The sequence below is a fragment of the Anomaloglossus baeobatrachus genome, chromosome 6, assembly GCF_048569485.1.
Source record: "Anomaloglossus baeobatrachus isolate aAnoBae1 chromosome 6, aAnoBae1.hap1, whole genome shotgun sequence".
Taxonomy (NCBI): Eukaryota; Metazoa; Chordata; class Amphibia; order Anura; family Aromobatidae; genus Anomaloglossus; species Anomaloglossus baeobatrachus.
In genome coordinates this window covers 563,491,984-563,509,548 of record NC_134358.1, presented here as the reverse complement: position 1 = coordinate 563,509,548, position 17,565 = coordinate 563,491,984, and the positions used below count along the sequence as shown (strand labels likewise).

The following is a 17,565-nucleotide window of genomic DNA, read 5'->3' as shown; positions in this document are numbered from 1 at the left end:
GGAAATGGTTTTCCAACAGTCTTGAGGAGTTCCCAGAGATGCTTAGCACTTGTTGGCCCTTTTGCCTTCACTCTGCGGTCCAGCTCACCCCAAACCATCTCGATTGGGTTCAGGTCTGGTGACTGTGGAGACCAGGTCATCTGGCGTAGCACCCCATCACTCTCCTTCTTAGTCACAAAACCCCTACACGACCTCTTGAAGCTCATCAAGAGAAGGCCAAGAGTGTGCAAAGCAGTAATCAAAGCAAAAGGTGGCGACTGTGAAGAACCTAGAATATAAGACATATTTTCAGTTGTTTCACACTTTTTTAAGTATTTCATTCCACATGTGATAATTCATAGTTTTGATGCCTTCAATGTGAATCTACAATTTTCAGCGTCATGAAAATAAAGAAAACTCTTTGAATGAGAAGGTGTGTCCAAACTTATGGTCTGTACTGTATGTGCAGGCGCTATAACCTGGGCATCTCCTGTATATAATTATATATGTACAGCTGGTATAACCTGGGCATCTCCTGTATCTAATTATATATGTACAGCTGGTATAACCTGGGCATCTCCTGTATATAATTATATATGTACAGCTGGTATAACCTGGGCATCTCCTGTATATAATTATACATGTACAGCTGGTATAACCTGGGCATCTCCTGTATATAATTATATATGTACAGCCGGTATAACCTGGGCATCTCCTGTATATAATTATATATGTACAGCCGGTATAACCTGGGCATCTCCTGTATGTAATTATATATGTACAGCCGGTATAACCTGGGCATCTCCTGTATATAATTATATATGTACAGCCGTATAACCTGGGCATCTCCTGTATATAATTATATATGTACAGCCGGTATAACCTGGGCATCTCCTGTATGTAATTATATATGTACAGCCGGTATAACCTGGGCATCTCCTGTATATAATTATATATGTACAGCCGCTATAACCTGGGCATCTCCTGTATATAATTATATATGTACAGCTGCTATAACCTGGGCATCTCCTGTATATAATTATATATGTACAGCTGGTATAACCTGGGCATCCCCTGTATATAATTATAGCCGGTATAACCTGGGCATCTCCTGTATATAATTATATATGTACAGCTGGTATAACCTGGGCATCTCCTGTATATAATTATAGCCGGTATAACCTGGGCATCTCCTGTATATAATTATATATGTACAGCCGGTATAACCCGGGCATCTCTTGTATATAATTATATATGTACAGCCGGTATAACCCGGGCATCTCTTGTATATAATTATATATGTACAGCCGGTATAACCCGGGCATCTCCTGTATATAATTAATTATATATGTACAGCCGGTATAACCTGGGCATCTCCTGTATATAATTATATATGTACAGCTGGTATAACCCGGGCATCAACTGTATATAATTATATATGTACAGCCGGTATAACCTGGGCATCTCCTGTATATAATTATATATGTACAGCCGGTATAACCCGGGCATCTCCTGTATATAATTAACTATATATGTACAGCCGGTATAACCTGGGCATCTCCTGTATATAATTATGTATGTACAGCCGGTATAACCTGGACATCTCCTGTATATAATTATATATGTACAGCCGGTATAACCTGGGCATCACCTGTATATAATTATATATGTACAGCCGGTATAACCTGGGCATCACCTGTATATAATTATATATGTACAGCCGCAATAACCTGGGCATCTCCTGTATATAATTATATATGTACAGCCGGTATAACCTGGGCATCTCCTGTATATAATGGTATATGGACGGCTGGTATAACCTGGGCATCTCCTGTATATAATTATATATGTACAGCCGGTATAACCTGTGCATCTCCTGTATATAATTATATATGTACAGCCGGTATAACCTGTGCATCTCCTGTATATAATTATATATGTACAGCTGGTATAACCTGGGCATCTCCTGTATATAATGGTATATGGACGGCTGGTATAACCTGGGCATCTCCTGTATATAATTATATATGTACAGCCGGTATAACCTGGACATCTCCTGTATATAATTATATATGTACAGCCGGTATAACCTGGGCATCTCCTGTATATAATTATATATGTACAGCCGGTATAACCTGGACATCTCCTGTATATAATTATATATGTACAGCCGGTATAACCTGTGCATCTCCTGTATATAATTATATATGTACAGCTGGTATAACCCAGGCATCTCCTGTATATAATTATATATGTACAGCTGGTATAACCTGGGCATCTCTTGTATATAATGATATATGTACAGCTGGTATAACCTGGGCATCTCCTGTATATAATTATATATGTACAGCCGGTATAACCTGGGCATCTCCTGTATATAATTATATATGTACAGCCGGTATAACCGGGGCATCTCCTGTATATAATTATATATGTACAGCCGGTATAACCCGGGCATCTCCTGTATATGATTATATATGTACAGCTGGTATAACCTGGGCATCTCCTGTATATGATTATATATGTACAGCCGGTATAACCTGGGCATCTCCTGTATATAATTATACATGTACAGCCGGTATAACCTGAGCATCTCCTGTATATAATTATATATGTACAGCCGGTATAACCTGGGCATCTTCTGTATATAATTATATATGTACAGCTGGTATAACCTGGGCATCTCCTGTATATAATTATATATGTACAGCCGGTATAACCTGGGCATCTTCTGTATATAATTATATATGTACAGCTGGTATAACCTGGGCATCTCCTGTATATAATTATATATGTACAGCCGGTATAACCCGGGCATCTCCTGTATATAATTATATATGTACAGCCGGTATAACCTGGGCATCTCCTGTATATAATTATATATGTACAGCCGGTATAACCTGGGCATCTCCTGTATATAATTATATATGTACAGCCGGTATAACTCGGGCATCTCCTGTATATAATTAATTATATATGTACAGCCGGTATAACTTGGGCATCTCCTGTATATAATTATATATGTACAGCCGGTATAACCTGGGCATCACCTGTATATAATTATATATGTACAGCTGGTATAACCTGGGCATCTCCTGTATATAATTATATATGTACAGCCGGTATAACCTGGGCATCTCCTGTATATAATTATATATGTACAGCTGGTATAACCTGGGCATCTCCTGTATATAATTATATATGTACAGCTGGTATAACCTGGGCATCTCCTGTATATAATTATATATGTACAGCCGGTATAACCTGGACATCTCCTGTATATAATTATATATGTACAGCTGGTATAACCTGGGCATCTCCTGTATATAATTATATATGTACAGCCGGTATAACCTGGGCATCTCCTGTATATAATTATATATGTACAGCCGGTATAACCTGGGCATCTCCTGTATATAATTATATATGTACAGCCGGTATAACCTGGGCATCTCCTGTATATAATTATATATGTACAGCTGGTATAACCTGGGCATCTCCTGTATATAATTATATATGTACAGCTGGTATAACCTGGGCATCTCCTATATATAATTATATATGTACAGCTGGTATAACCTGGGCATCTCCTGTATATAATTATGTATGTACAGCCGGTATAACCTGGACATCTCCTGTATATAATTATATATGTACAGCTGGTATAACCTGGGCATCTCCTGTATATAATTATGTATGTACAGCCGGTATAACCTGGACATCTCCTGTATATAATTATATATGTACAGCCGGTATAACCTGGACATCTCCTGTATATAATTATGTATGTACAGCCGGTATAACCTGGGCATCTTCTGTATATAATTATATATGTACAGCTGGTATAACCTGGGCATCTCCTGTATATAATTATGTATGTACAGCCGGTATAACCTGGGCATCTCCTGTATATAATTATATATGTACAGCTGGTATAACCTGGGCATCTCCTGTATATAATTATATATGTACAGCTGGTATAACCTGGGTATCTCCTGTATATAATTATATATGTACAGCCGGTATAACCTGGGAATCTCCTGTATATAATTATATATGTACAGCCGGTATAACCTGGGCATCTCCTGTATATAATTATGTATGTACAGCCGGTATAACCTGGGCATCTCCTGTATATAATTATATATGTACAGCTGGTATAACCTGGGCATCTCCTGTATATAATTATATATGTACAGCCGGTATAACCTGGGCATCTCCTGTATATAATTATATATGTACAGCCGGTATAACCTGGGCATCTCCTGTATATAATTATATATGTACAGCCGGTATAACCTGGGCATCTCCTGTATATAATTATATATGTACAGCCGGTATAACCTGGACATCTCCTGTATATAATTATATATGTACAGCCGGTATAACCTGGGCATCTCCTGTATATAATGGTATATGGACGGCCGGTATAACCTGGGCTGGATGTTATACACCGGGGCATGATGAATCTGGATGAGGAGCCTGAATTCAATGATTGAGGTGTCCAGAGACAGTGATGACCTATAGATGAGTAGATGTGAGCGGCTCCGGTGCCGGGGGCTTCTGATGCGGGGGGGGGCAATCAGTGAGTTGGGTGTAATGATGGCTGGGAGATGGGAGTCATCTCTTCACCATCTTGGAGCTTCTGTTGTAATTACCGATCTCCAGATGCGATTGTAAGTGATTTTCTCCTGTAATGGCTTCTCCGGAGCCGGAGGACTGCGCCTTCTCTCCGGTGTTTCGCAGGGAGCCCATTTGTCTGGTGTAATTGTTCCCCACTTTGCCCCACACTTGCTGGCGCCAGACCGGCTTTCAAAGGTTCCTAAAGACATATTCGAGGCGATGACACCTGACACTTCTGCACAACAATGTGACACTTAACGTAAAGCCCCGATATCTGCAGCCGGTAATAAAGGAGGTGGATGACAGCAGCGCCGCAGCGTGATGAGGAACATGGGCCGAAGATTAAGGAAATGTCTAAGCAGTATACATAACATGTTACTATTACTATTAACTGCACGACCAACGACTATGAAAGTGTTTAACTCTAAACGAATGTAAACACTGTACAAATATACATCTACTCTGCTGCTAATTACACTGCTATATAAAGCACGGGGCCACTAATGCCTATTTTACAATCTATATATACTGTGTGCATGTATATATAAAATGTATTTTGACAAAATTGTATTACATATGTTACATATCCTGTACTGATCCTTAGTTACCTCCTTTATTATACTCCAGAGCTGCACTCACTATTCTGCTGGTGCAGTCACTGTGTATGTACATTACATTACTGATCCTGAGTTACCTCCTGTATTATACTCCAGAGCTGCACTCACTATTCTGCTGGTGCAGTCACTGTGTACATACATTACATTACTGATCCTGAGTTACCCCCTGTATTATGCTCCAGAGCTGCACTCACTATTCTGCTGGTGCAGTCACTGTGTACATACATTACTGATCCTGAGTTACCTCCTGTATTATACTCCAGAGCTGCACTCACTATTCTGCTGGTGCAGTCACTGTGTATGTACATTACATTACTGATCCTGAGTTACCTCCTGTATTATACTCCAGAGCTGCACTCACTATTCTGCTGGTGCAGTCACTGTGTACATACATTACATTACTGATCCTGAGTTACCTCCTGTATTATACTCCAGAGCTGCACTCACTATTCTGCTGGTGCAGTCACTGTGTATGTACATTACATTACTGATCCTGAGTTACCCCCTGTATTATACTCCAGAGCTGCACTCACTATTCTGCTAGTGCGGTCACTGTGTACATACATTACATTACTGATCCTGCGTTACCTCCTGTATTATACTCCAGAGCTGCACTCACTATTCTGCTGGTGCAGTCACTGTGCACATACATTACATTACTGATCCTGAGTTACATCCTGCATTATCCTCCAGAGCTGAACTCACTATTCTGCTGGTGCAGTCACTGTGTATATACATTACATTACTGATCCTGAGTTACCTCCTGTATTATACTCCAGACCTGCACTCACTATTCTGCTGGTGCAGTCACTGTGTACATACATTACATTACTGATCCTGAGTTCCCTCCTGTATTATACTCCAGAGCTGCACTCACTATTCTGCTGGTGCAGTCACTGTGTACATACATTACATTACTGATCCTGAGTTACCTCCTGTATTATACTCCAGAGCTGCACTCACTATTCTGCTGGTGCAGTCACTGTGTACATACATTACTGATCCTGTGTTACCTCCTGTATTATACTCCAGAGCTGCACTCACTATTCTGCTGGTGCAGTCACTGTGTACATACATTACATTACTGATCCTGAGTTACCTCCTGTGTTATACTCTAGAGCTGCACTCACTATTCTGCTGGTGCAGTCACTGTGTATATACATTACATTACTGATCCTGAGTTACATCCTGTATTATACTCCAGAGCTGCACTCACTATTCTGCTGGTGCAGTCACTGTGTACACACATTACATTACTGATCCTGAGTTACCTCCTGTATTATACTCCAGAGCTGCACTCACTATTCTGCTGGTGCAGTCACTGTGTACATACATTACATTACTGATCCTGTGTTACATCCTATATTATGCTCCAGAGCTGCACTCACTATTCTGCTTTATCTTTAAAATGTTACTTTATGATTGTACATAATTATAGAGAGGAATACATTCATGTATGGGAAAGAAATTTATATTGTGAGCCCTTTTCTGCACATGGCCATTTTATAAATGCAACCTGTGTACATCACTTTTGTCTATGTTAGTGCCATGCAATATCTTGCCAGCGGATACTAATATGTCACCATTTCTCTTCCGGTTACAGAAAGCTTCACTGCACAAGGAACTATATCCACATGCATCTGTTCATGTCGTTCATCATGAGGGCCATCGCCGTATTCATCAAGGACATTGTCCTTTTTGAAAGAGGAGAGTCGGATCACTGCAATCCGGGCTCGGTGAGTGCTGGACCGGCTGCGGAGCCTCCCTGTGTTTTATATTTGTATGGGGAAAAAAAATGTATATATGTGCAGTACACATTTCCACCACTAGGAGGCTTTTTTTTGTCTTTCATACTAATCCTGTGTGACAGCACACCCGATGGCCGGGAGTGGTATTACAATTACACACTAAAGTGTTAAACGCTGCATCTGCAACAATGTATCTCCATAGGAGAGGGAACATCTTCCTGGAAATCATTATACATTGTAGCAGCTGCCGGGGACAGATGGTGTGTACACTATGAGGATTATTCAGGTGGGTCTGTGCTTCGGGGTGTGAATATTTTTGCAGCTCTGTAGTAGGAAGCGTTTTGAGTTCTCCTCAATTTTTTTTCTCTCTCTTGAATTAAATGTGATAGGTTTTTTTCTTCCCTTTCGCCCAGAAGGAAAGAAGCGATGATGAACCGTAAACGGAGGAGCAGAAAGTGGCGCTGCGGTGAGGGCTGGGGGCGTCTGATCTATATTTCATGGCGTGCGTTTCTGATACAATGTGTCGCTCCCACGCTCGCCTCTTTCTTCGGGGGTTTATAAGATGCTGTTCGTCAAAATAAAACCGGAAAATGGGAATTAAGATTTGGGTTATGGACATAATTAACCCTATAGATCCCGGACTGGGTGACCGCTTTCTCTTCTTTAGAATAAAACGTTTTGGTTTGTAAAGGTAAAGGCTATAACTGGGAACCCCCGGCGACCCCGAGATGGGGCTGTATTACCCGGGTATCGGGGTCTTCCTAGTCCTTCTTAGTCACATGCTTTGTATATTCAGTATTATTTTCATTTGTGCATGCGCAAAAGCCTCATTGTCAAGTACCAGAATTTGGAGCTAAATATTGCACCCCTATGACCTTTTTCCGAAGGTACCAAATTTTAAATTAACAATAGGTCCCTGCGTTCTACCTATAAAGTAGCATGTAAAAGTTTGAGCACCCCTGGTCAAAATGACTATTATTACAGTTAAGAAAGTTGCAGATGAAATGATCTCTAAAAGACAAAGTTGCAGATGACACATTTCCTTTGCATTTTAGGCCCCAAAATATTATTTCCATCTTTTATATTTTATAATTAATAGAAAAAGAAAAATAGTTCCATGCAAAAGTTTGGGCACCCTGCATGGTCAGTACCTAGGAGCACCCCTTTGGCAGGTATCACAGCTTGTAAACTTTTTGTAGCAGCCAAGAGTCTTGCAATTCTCGTTTGCGGGATTTTCAACCATTCTTTCTATGAGACGTCTTCCAGTTCTGTGAGATTCCTGGCTCATCTTGCAAACACTGCTCTTCCTTGGAGACGTCTTCGAGTTCAGTGAGATTCCTGATTTGTCTTGCATGCACTGCTCTTCCTTGCAGACGTCTTCCAGTTCTGTGAGATTCCTGGCTCATCTTGCAAACACTGCTCTTCCTTAGAAACATCTTCCAGTTCTGTGAGATTCCTGACTTGTCTTGCATGCACTGCTCTTCCTTGGATACGTCTTCCATTCTGTGAGATTCTTGGCTCGTCTTCCATGTACTACTCGTCCTTGCAGACGTCTTCCAGTTCTATGAGATTCCTGGCTCGTCTTGCATGCACTGCTCTTCCTTGGAAACGTCTTCCAGTTCTGTGAGATTCTGGGCTCATCTTGCAAACACTGCTCTTGCTTAGAAACGTATTCCAGTTCTGTGAGATTCCTGACTTGTCTTGCATGCACTGCTCTTCCTTGGAGATGTCTTCCAGTTCTGTGAGATTCCTGGCTCATCTTGCATGCACTGCTCTTCCTTGGAAACGTCTTCCAGTTCTGTGAGAATCTTATCTTGTCTTGCATGCACTGCTCTTCCTTGGAGACGTCTTCCAGTTCTGTGAGATCCTGGCTCGTCTTGCATGCCCTGCTCTTCCTTGGAAACGTCTTCCAGTTCTGTGAGATTCCTGACTTGTCTTGCATGCACTGCTCTTCCTTGGAGACGTCTTCCAGTTCTGTGAGATTCCTGACTTGTCTTGCATGCACTGCTCTTCCTTGAGACGTCTTCCAGTTCTGTGAGATTCCTGGCTCGTTTTGCATGCACTGCTCTTCCTTGGAGACGTCTTCCAGTTCTGTGAGATCCCTGACTTGTCTTGCATGCACTGCTCTTCCTTGGAGACGTCTTCCAGTTCTGTGAGATTCCTGACTTGTCTTGCATGCACTGCTCTTCCTTGAGACGTCTTCCAGTTCTGTGAGATTCTGGACTCGTTTTGCATGCACTGCTCTTCCTTGGAAATGTCTTTCCAGTTCTGTGAGATTCATCCTTGTCTTGCATGCATTGCTCTGCCTTGAAGACGTCTTCCAGTTCTGTGAGATTCTGGGCTCACCTTGGATGCTCTGCTTTGTTGAGGTCTAGCCACAGATTTTCAATGATGTTCAGATCAAGGAACTGTGAGGGCCATTGTAAAACCCTTCAGCTTGCACTTTTTAAGGTCGTCTATTTTGGATTTTGACTTGTGTTTAGGATAATCATCCACTTGTAGAAGCCATCCTCTTTTCTCCTCTTTCTTCCTCTTTTCTCCTTTTTTCATCTTCAGCATTTGTACAGATTGTTTTATGTTTGCATCAAGAATTTGTTGAACTTTCATTGAATCCATTCTTCCCTCTACCTGTGAAATGTTTCCCATGCCATTGGCTGCAACACAACCCCAAAGCATGATTGATCCCCCCATGCTTAATGGTTGGAAAGATGTTCTTTTCCTGAACTTGTGTGCCCATTTATCTCAACACATACCTTTGATCATTGTGACCAAAGATCTATTTTAGCCTCATCGCTCCACAGGACTTGTTTCCACAATACATCAGACTTGTTTAGATTTTCTTTTGCAGACTTCTGATGCTGAATCTTATCGTGCGGATGCAGGAGAGGTTTTCTTCTGATGACTCTTTTTGAAGGCCATATTTGTGCCGGTGTCTCTGAACAGTAGAGTAATGTATCACAACTCCAGAGTCTGCTAAATCTTCTTGAGGGTCTTTTGCAGTCAGCCAGGGGTTCTGATTTGCCTCTAGCAATCCTACAAACAGCTCTCAGAGAAAATTTGCTTGGTCTTCCAGACCTTATCTTGACCTCCACTGTTCCTGGTAATAGCCGTTTTTTAATTACATGTTAAACTAAGGAAAGGACAACTTGAAAACACTTTTCTAGTTTATTACAGCCTTCTCCTGCTTTGTGGGCCTCCACCATTTTTATTTTCAGAGTGCTAGGCAGCTGCTTTGAAGAACCCATGGCTTCTGTTTTTTGGCACAAGGTTAGAAGAAGAAATTTGCATCACCTGGTCTTTTCTAATGATGATCGTGAACAAACCATAACCCTAACAGGTTAATTAAGGTCTAAAACCTTGGTCAGTTATTTGAGCACACAAATCTCCAAGGGTGCCCAAACTTTTGCATCGACCCATTTTCTTTTTTGTAATTTTTGAAATGTAAAAGATTACCTTTTTTGCCTAAAATACATAGGAAATGTGTCATTTGTAATGTTCTGCCTTTTATATATCATTCCACTTACAACTTGATTAACGGTTCACAATAACAGTAAGTTTGACCAGGGGTGTCCAAACTTTTACTTGCCACTGTAGGCTAGTCATGGGAGTATATTAGGTAGCGGAATATTAACAACTTGATAGAAAATGACTAAAAACCTTTTTCTTTACATGTTTTTTTTAAATCTCGCTAACAAGTCCTCTTTTAGTCATCCGCTGCCTACGTTGCAGCTACTGCAATATTAATAGGATCAGAATTTTTATATTAAGAAACCCACATAAGTAGCAATAAAAGTGATTTCTTTTATTAAATCAAAGTTTAGAACTGGATATTTTGGATAAATCTTATTAGAACAAGTATTTCGATACCGAGAGAGCGTGGGACGACTCGGGAAACATTCCAGGAATATATTCAGCTCTGTGCGCGAGTCAAAAAATGAGTCAATGAACTATTAGTGATGGTCTCTCGGAGATAAGACCCTGACCCTGGAAGGTAGAGAATGGTATTTATATGGGAGAATGTGAGTAACTGAAGTGATAGACATAAATGGATTTTGACAGAATTTTTAGCTGGTGAAAACATGTTTTACGCTATGTTACTGCAGTGTTTTGGGGGGTGTCTTCTTGATTTCATCTAAAATTTCGATTTATGCAACCCCCAATAGGGCCATAGACTGCAATGCAATGAGAGGAACAGAGTTCAAGTGTTTACTGTTTTGTTTTTTGTTTTTAAAGTGTCCGTCTGTCTAGATGGGCACAGATATGTATCAGACCACATTTTTGTGCCTGTCAGGACAGATAGACACTTTTTGGAGTTCCTTTTGCCCCATGGTTCATCTGAGTCATGTATTTAAAATGATTCAAGCAGAACCCCCAAAGGCACGGCAAAAACACAGTGTGAACATAGCCTAATAGCATACAGCTCATGAACAATGGTAATAAAAAACCTCTTGCTATAGCTCCCCTGTTCACCTTCTGAGACAAGTTTGAGTCTGTGTAAATTATCAGTCATTCAATGATACTTCTTGAAATCTGGTGTGTTTCCAAGCTGGTCACTTAAATATTTTTTCCACCCAAATACCATTTAAATATTTTACAAAAGATATACCAATACAAATACCAATAAAATATATCAAAACAGAATTTGGAACAAAGATTTATAGCTTTGTGGGGTGAAGTGGGACCCCATGGCCAGTCCTCTTGCTTTTTATTTTGCCATTTTTTTACACTTCATGATCACTGTTGAAAAAGGTGATCATAAGATTTGTACTTTAGCATTGATGTTCAACTTTTGAAACCAGATTGAGACTGTGCAAAAAAATAACAATTATTACTTGATACTTGCTTTGTGCTATCTGCTTCCTACGTTGGTCAAATAGAGCAGTGTTCTCCAACTCCAGTCCTCAAGAGTGTGAGTGGACCCACTGGGTCACAGTACCGGCTCACCTGAGGGGCGTGACTAAGTAACTACCTCACCTTCACTAGAGCCTCTGCTGGTGAGGGTAGGCTTGCGCTGGAAACTTGCCACCAGGTGCTACACAAGGAGACATTGTACTGCAACAACTAACCCCAGGCATAGGGAATACCGGTAGTGGCACAGATGCAAAATGGTACAGTCTCTGGTGCAGACAGGACGATGCAGCCAAAATGGCTGATGCAGACTAGACAACTTGGACTAGCAGAGGTGAAGGATTCGGTAGGAGTAGTTGGTACTGCTGAGATGGCAGGTTCTGATACATGCAACAAGTTCAGCTAGTACAGCAGGCATGGATGGTACAGCGGGTGCAGCAGGTACCAAGGGTATAGCAGGTATGACAGGTAAAGTAGGCATAGCTGGTACAGCAGATACAGCAGGTTCTAGGACACAGATACATATGAGAAACCACAGCTTAAGGTTCAGCATATGGGAGCGGCACCTGACAACTAGCATTGCTTCTCTAAGGATAGATCAAGTTGCCCAGGCACCTTCCATAAGGGGTGGATGCCTTAAATACCTAGTACCTCTTAGCCATAGGCTGATAGGCACTTCCAGGTTAAGGTACACTGGCCCATTAGTTTCAAATTATTTTATTGAATTCAGCAATAAAAATAATGATATTGATATAATCCCCTACTCGGGGTTTATTGCAAAGACGCTGGCTCTTTAAAACTGGGTATGTACACACTCCATAAGAGTACTCCCAGGAGACCTGCAGGGTGTGTGCAGGCCCTGGGAGTCAGGGTTTGGAGATACAGAAGCTTCTGTAGGGTGGGCAGGAGGGTACTTGTGCCTGAGTCCCTGCCAGGAAGAGGGGGAAGGACAGTAAGGGGATGCCGGTAATGGCACAACAAAGAGCCACCAACAGATCATTTTTTCACAATATCCTTAGTATTGCTCAAGTGATATTTACATCACCTGAGCAATACTAAGAAAATCCTGAAATCATTATCAATTTTCATGCCTCTTGAGGACTGGAATTAGGGAACACTGGCTTGGTGTGTTGGCATTTTCATTAACCTCCAAGAACAAAAGTAATTTACACCCAAATGCCATTTCAAAGCACTACAACCTAATTTGAGACTTATACTCATATGGGGTAAAGTGGGACCCCATGGCCAGTCCAGTTGCTGTTCAGTTTGGCATTTGTTCTCATCACATGATCATTGCTAGAAGAATGGTAATAAGGTTGTACTTTATATATCTCTGTCCAAATTTTTAGACAAGTTTGAGAGTTTGCAATGACACACAATAATTTTTTGATACCTGCTTATTGCTAGCTAGTTTTTAAATTAGTAACCTTGGAGTATAAGCATATTTAAATAATAAAGAGCAATAGTTATTTACACCCAAATTTCATTTAAAAGAACTACAACCTAATTTAATACTAATACTTATAAGGGGTGAAGTGGGACCCCATTTCCAGTCCACTTGCTTTTCAGTTTGGCATTTGTTCTCATCACATGATCATTGCTAGAAGAATGGTAATAAGGTTGTACTTTATATATATCTTTGTTCAAATTTTTAGACAAGTTTGAGCATTTGAAATGACTCACAATCTTTTCTTGATACCTGGTGGATAGCTGGTTTCTGTTAATCACCTTGGAGTATAAGGATATTTTAAATAACCTTAAAGGAGTTGTCCGACATTAGCTTAACAAAAATTTTTGAGTTTATCTGTGCTGCATTGTCATATAAATCACCCCTACATAGTTATTTTTTGTTTTCTAACTTTTGTTCCTCTTGAATTATCCCTTTATTCTCTGCAGCTTCTTGTTTACATTCAGATCCAGCAAACATGACCACTTCCTGTGCAAAACCTCAGTCAGAGCTGTCACCGCCCAGCCTCACTGTCCAGCCCCACCCCAGTGTCCAGCCCCACCCCAGTGTCCAGCCTCACCCTCTGCCCGCCCCCTGCACACACATTCCCTGTCAGTATTCTTCCCCAGCACCTGACCTGGTATCACTACAGCATTGCAAATAACAGCCCCACATCGGGCTCTGTACCGCCCACGCACACATATGGCTCTGTACCGCCCACGCACACATATGGCTCTGTACCGCCCACGCACACATATGGCTCTGTACCGCCCACGCACACATATGGCTCTGTACCGCACACGCACACATATGGCTCTGTACCGCATACGCACACATTTGGCTCTGCACATGCACATGCACACGCACACATATGGCTCTGCACTGCACCCGCACACATATGGCTCTGCACCGCACACATATGGCTCTGTGCCGCACACGCACACATATGGCTCTGCACCGCACACGCACACATATGGCTCTGTACCGCACACATATGGCTCTGCACCGCACACGCAGACATATGGTTCTGCACCGCACACGCACACATATGGCTCTGCACCGCACATGCACACATATGGCTCTGTACCGCACACACACACATATGGCTCTGCACACGCACACATATGGCTCTGCACCGCACACGCACACATATGGCTCTGTACCGCACACATATGGCTCTGCACACGCACTCATATGGCTCTGCACCGCACACGCACACATATGGCTCTGTACCGCACACGCACACATATGGCTCTGTACCGCACACGCACACATATGGCTCTGTACCGCACACGCACACACATGGCTCTGCACCGCACACGCACACATATGGCTCTGCACACGCACACATATGGCTCTGCACCGCACACGCACACATATGGCTCTGTACCGCACACATATGGCTCTGCACACGCACTCATATGGCTCTGCACCGCACACGCACACATATGGCTCTGTACCGCACACGCACACATATGGCTCTGTACCGCACACGCACACATATGGCTCTGTACCGCACACGCAGACATATGGTTCTGCACCGCACACGCACACATATGGCTCTGCACCGCACATGCACACATATGGCTCTGTACCGCACACACACACATATGGCTCTGCACACGCACACATATGGCTCTGCACCGCACACGCACACATATGGCTCTGTACCGCACACATATGGCTCTGCACACGCACTCATATGGCTCTGCACCGCACACGCACACATATGGCTCTGTACCGCACACGCACACATATGGCTCTGTACCGCACACGCACACATATGGCTCTGTACCGCACACGCACACATATGGCTCTGCACACATATGGCTCTGCACACGCACACATATGGCTCTGTACCGCACACGCACACACATGGCTCTGCACCGCACACGCACACATATGGCTCTGCACACGCACACATATGGCTCTGCACCGCACACGCACACATATGGCTCTGTACCGCACACGCACACATATGGCTCTGCACCGCACACGCACACATATGGCTCTGCACACGCACACAGTTGGCTCTGTACCACACACGCACACATATGGCTCTGTACCGCACACGCACACATATGGCTCTGAACCGCACACGCACACATATGGCTCTGTACCGCACACGCACACATATGGCTCTGCACCGCACACGCACACATATGGCTCTGCACCGCACACTCACACATATGGCTCTGTACCGCACACACACACATATGGCTCTGCACCGCACACGCACACATATGGTTCTGCACCGCACACGCACACATATGGCTCTGCACCGCACACGCACACATATGGCTCTGCATCGTACACGCACACACATGGCTCTGCACACGCACACATATGGCTCTGCACCTCACACGCACACATATGGCTCTGCACACGCACACATATGGCTCTGCAACCCCCCATCCCCATCCCCATCGGGAACACATGTGGAATACATACTCACCCTTCCTCGGTCCCCGCCGCTCCTGCACGTTCGTGCGCTGTCTGTGCTCTCTTCAGCACAGTAGTGACGTCACCGCTGTGCTGAAGAGAGCACAGACAGCGGGAGGGACAGTGATGAGAAGCAGCGCTGCGCTGCTTCTCATCAGCACTTTTAAATGTACCGGCATCGGTGATCTGTGATCGGTGATCTGTGATGCCGGTACATTTGAATGTGTGATCCTGAGCAGGGGGCCCGCTGCTGGCGCTGACACCACGGCAGCTGCCGCCAGGCCCCTCCCCCAGGTCACGGACCCCACAGCAGTGCAGGGGGAGGTTACTGGAGAGTAAAAGAGGTGCGGGGGAATGTGTGGGAGGGTGCAGGGAAGGGGGGGCGGGGCTCATCACACTGTAGACACCCAGCAGGGAGGCGACAAGCTGTTCCACATTTGCATGTCAACATGGCCCTGCCCATGTTGACATGAAATGACCGGAAGCAGCAAAATTGCGGCAGGAGCGGTCACATGACCGCTCTGAGCTGGGGGAGAGGGGCTGACAGCAGGGCAGGTAAGTGGTCTCTATCTACTTACCTGCCCCAATGTAGCCCAATAGGGAAATAAAAAAAAAAATGTCAAAGAAGCCGGATAACCCCTTTAAAGAACAAAAGTAATTAACACCCAATTCCATTTTAAAGAACTATAACCTAACTTAATACTTATAAGGGGTGAAGTGGGACCCCATGGCCAGTCCACTTGCTTTTCAGTTTGGAATTTAAGTTAGTCACCTTGGAGTATAAGTATGTTTTAAATAACCTTAAAGAACAAAGGTAATTTTAACCCATATGCCGTTTCAAAGCATTACAGCAGTTCCTTTCCACTTGTTCAGTCTTCTACATTTTTTGGTCACTGCTGTGACTGTGCTTATGAACCTTCTGAGAAAATATTGAGAAAGATGAAAACACTTTAATCTTGCATTCTGTAAAGAAATGTAAACTGACTTTAATGTTATCGGTCTTGTGAAACTTGTGAATTGAGAAAGTGGTTAGTTTTGGGTAGGGATGTCCAGTACGAAGATAATATGTACACCTAGTCCACTTAGTTATCTCCACACTATTATTAGATCCCTGGTACGTGCTTTGCTTTCCAGCATTCTCACTGTCAACAGATCATCAATTCTCATTTAGTCTTATCTCCAAAATCCCTACATATGGTTTATATGGAGTCACAGTTCTTGGCATAATCAGAAATATTAACAACAGGCAATCTTCAGAAATGAGCGTTTATGACTCCTGTATAATCATTTATCTTGGGACATTCCATTATTGACCTGTGATAAGCCTTCATTTGTCAGGATGTGGTAATTTATGAGAATACGAGGAGATTTCCTATCATATTCTATTATACACTCAGTTTTGTTGGATTTTTTTCCGAAATGAAAAATAAGTTGCGTTCAGCGTTTGGTCAGTAAATCCATAGTTTTTCTTCCTTTCAATAAATCTTCAAACACGTTCACTTCTATTGTGCCCAATGCAGAACAAACGTCTCCAATTGCTAATTAAAAAAACACCAATTAAGTAGGTTTCCTCAATATTTTTTGTTAAAAAAAATAGTAGAAATATTTTTTCAGTAAAACTTTTATTGCAATAACTTGCAAAATCGACTGTCCATAAAAATGTCACAAATATAATTTCCTGGTTACCTACTTAGTGGTTTCCGACGAGCGACTTTTTTTCTACCCTTCACATTATATTAAAATAAATAATGAAGATTTATTACAAACATCATTCATTTTACATATACAGGCTGATATTAAGCATTCGAGACCCTTAATAGACCCATAGAGACTGTTATGATATCTTATTCATTATTGAGGA

The 17,565-nt window shown here is 42.5% G+C and overlaps 1 protein-coding gene across 2 annotated transcripts in view; it reads left to right on the top strand.

Annotated features, from left to right (window-relative positions):
- VIPR1 (vasoactive intestinal peptide receptor 1) overlaps positions 1-17,565 on the top strand; it is a 266,845-nt gene that overhangs the window by 198,867 nt on the left and 50,413 nt on the right. For both annotated transcript variants that reach the window (XM_075315753.1, XM_075315752.1), the window contains exon 6: positions 6,823-6,955. In XM_075315753.1, coding sequence (XP_075171868.1) covers positions 6,823-6,955 — 133 coding nt within the window. The remainder of the gene's footprint in view (positions 1-6,822; positions 6,956-17,565) is intronic.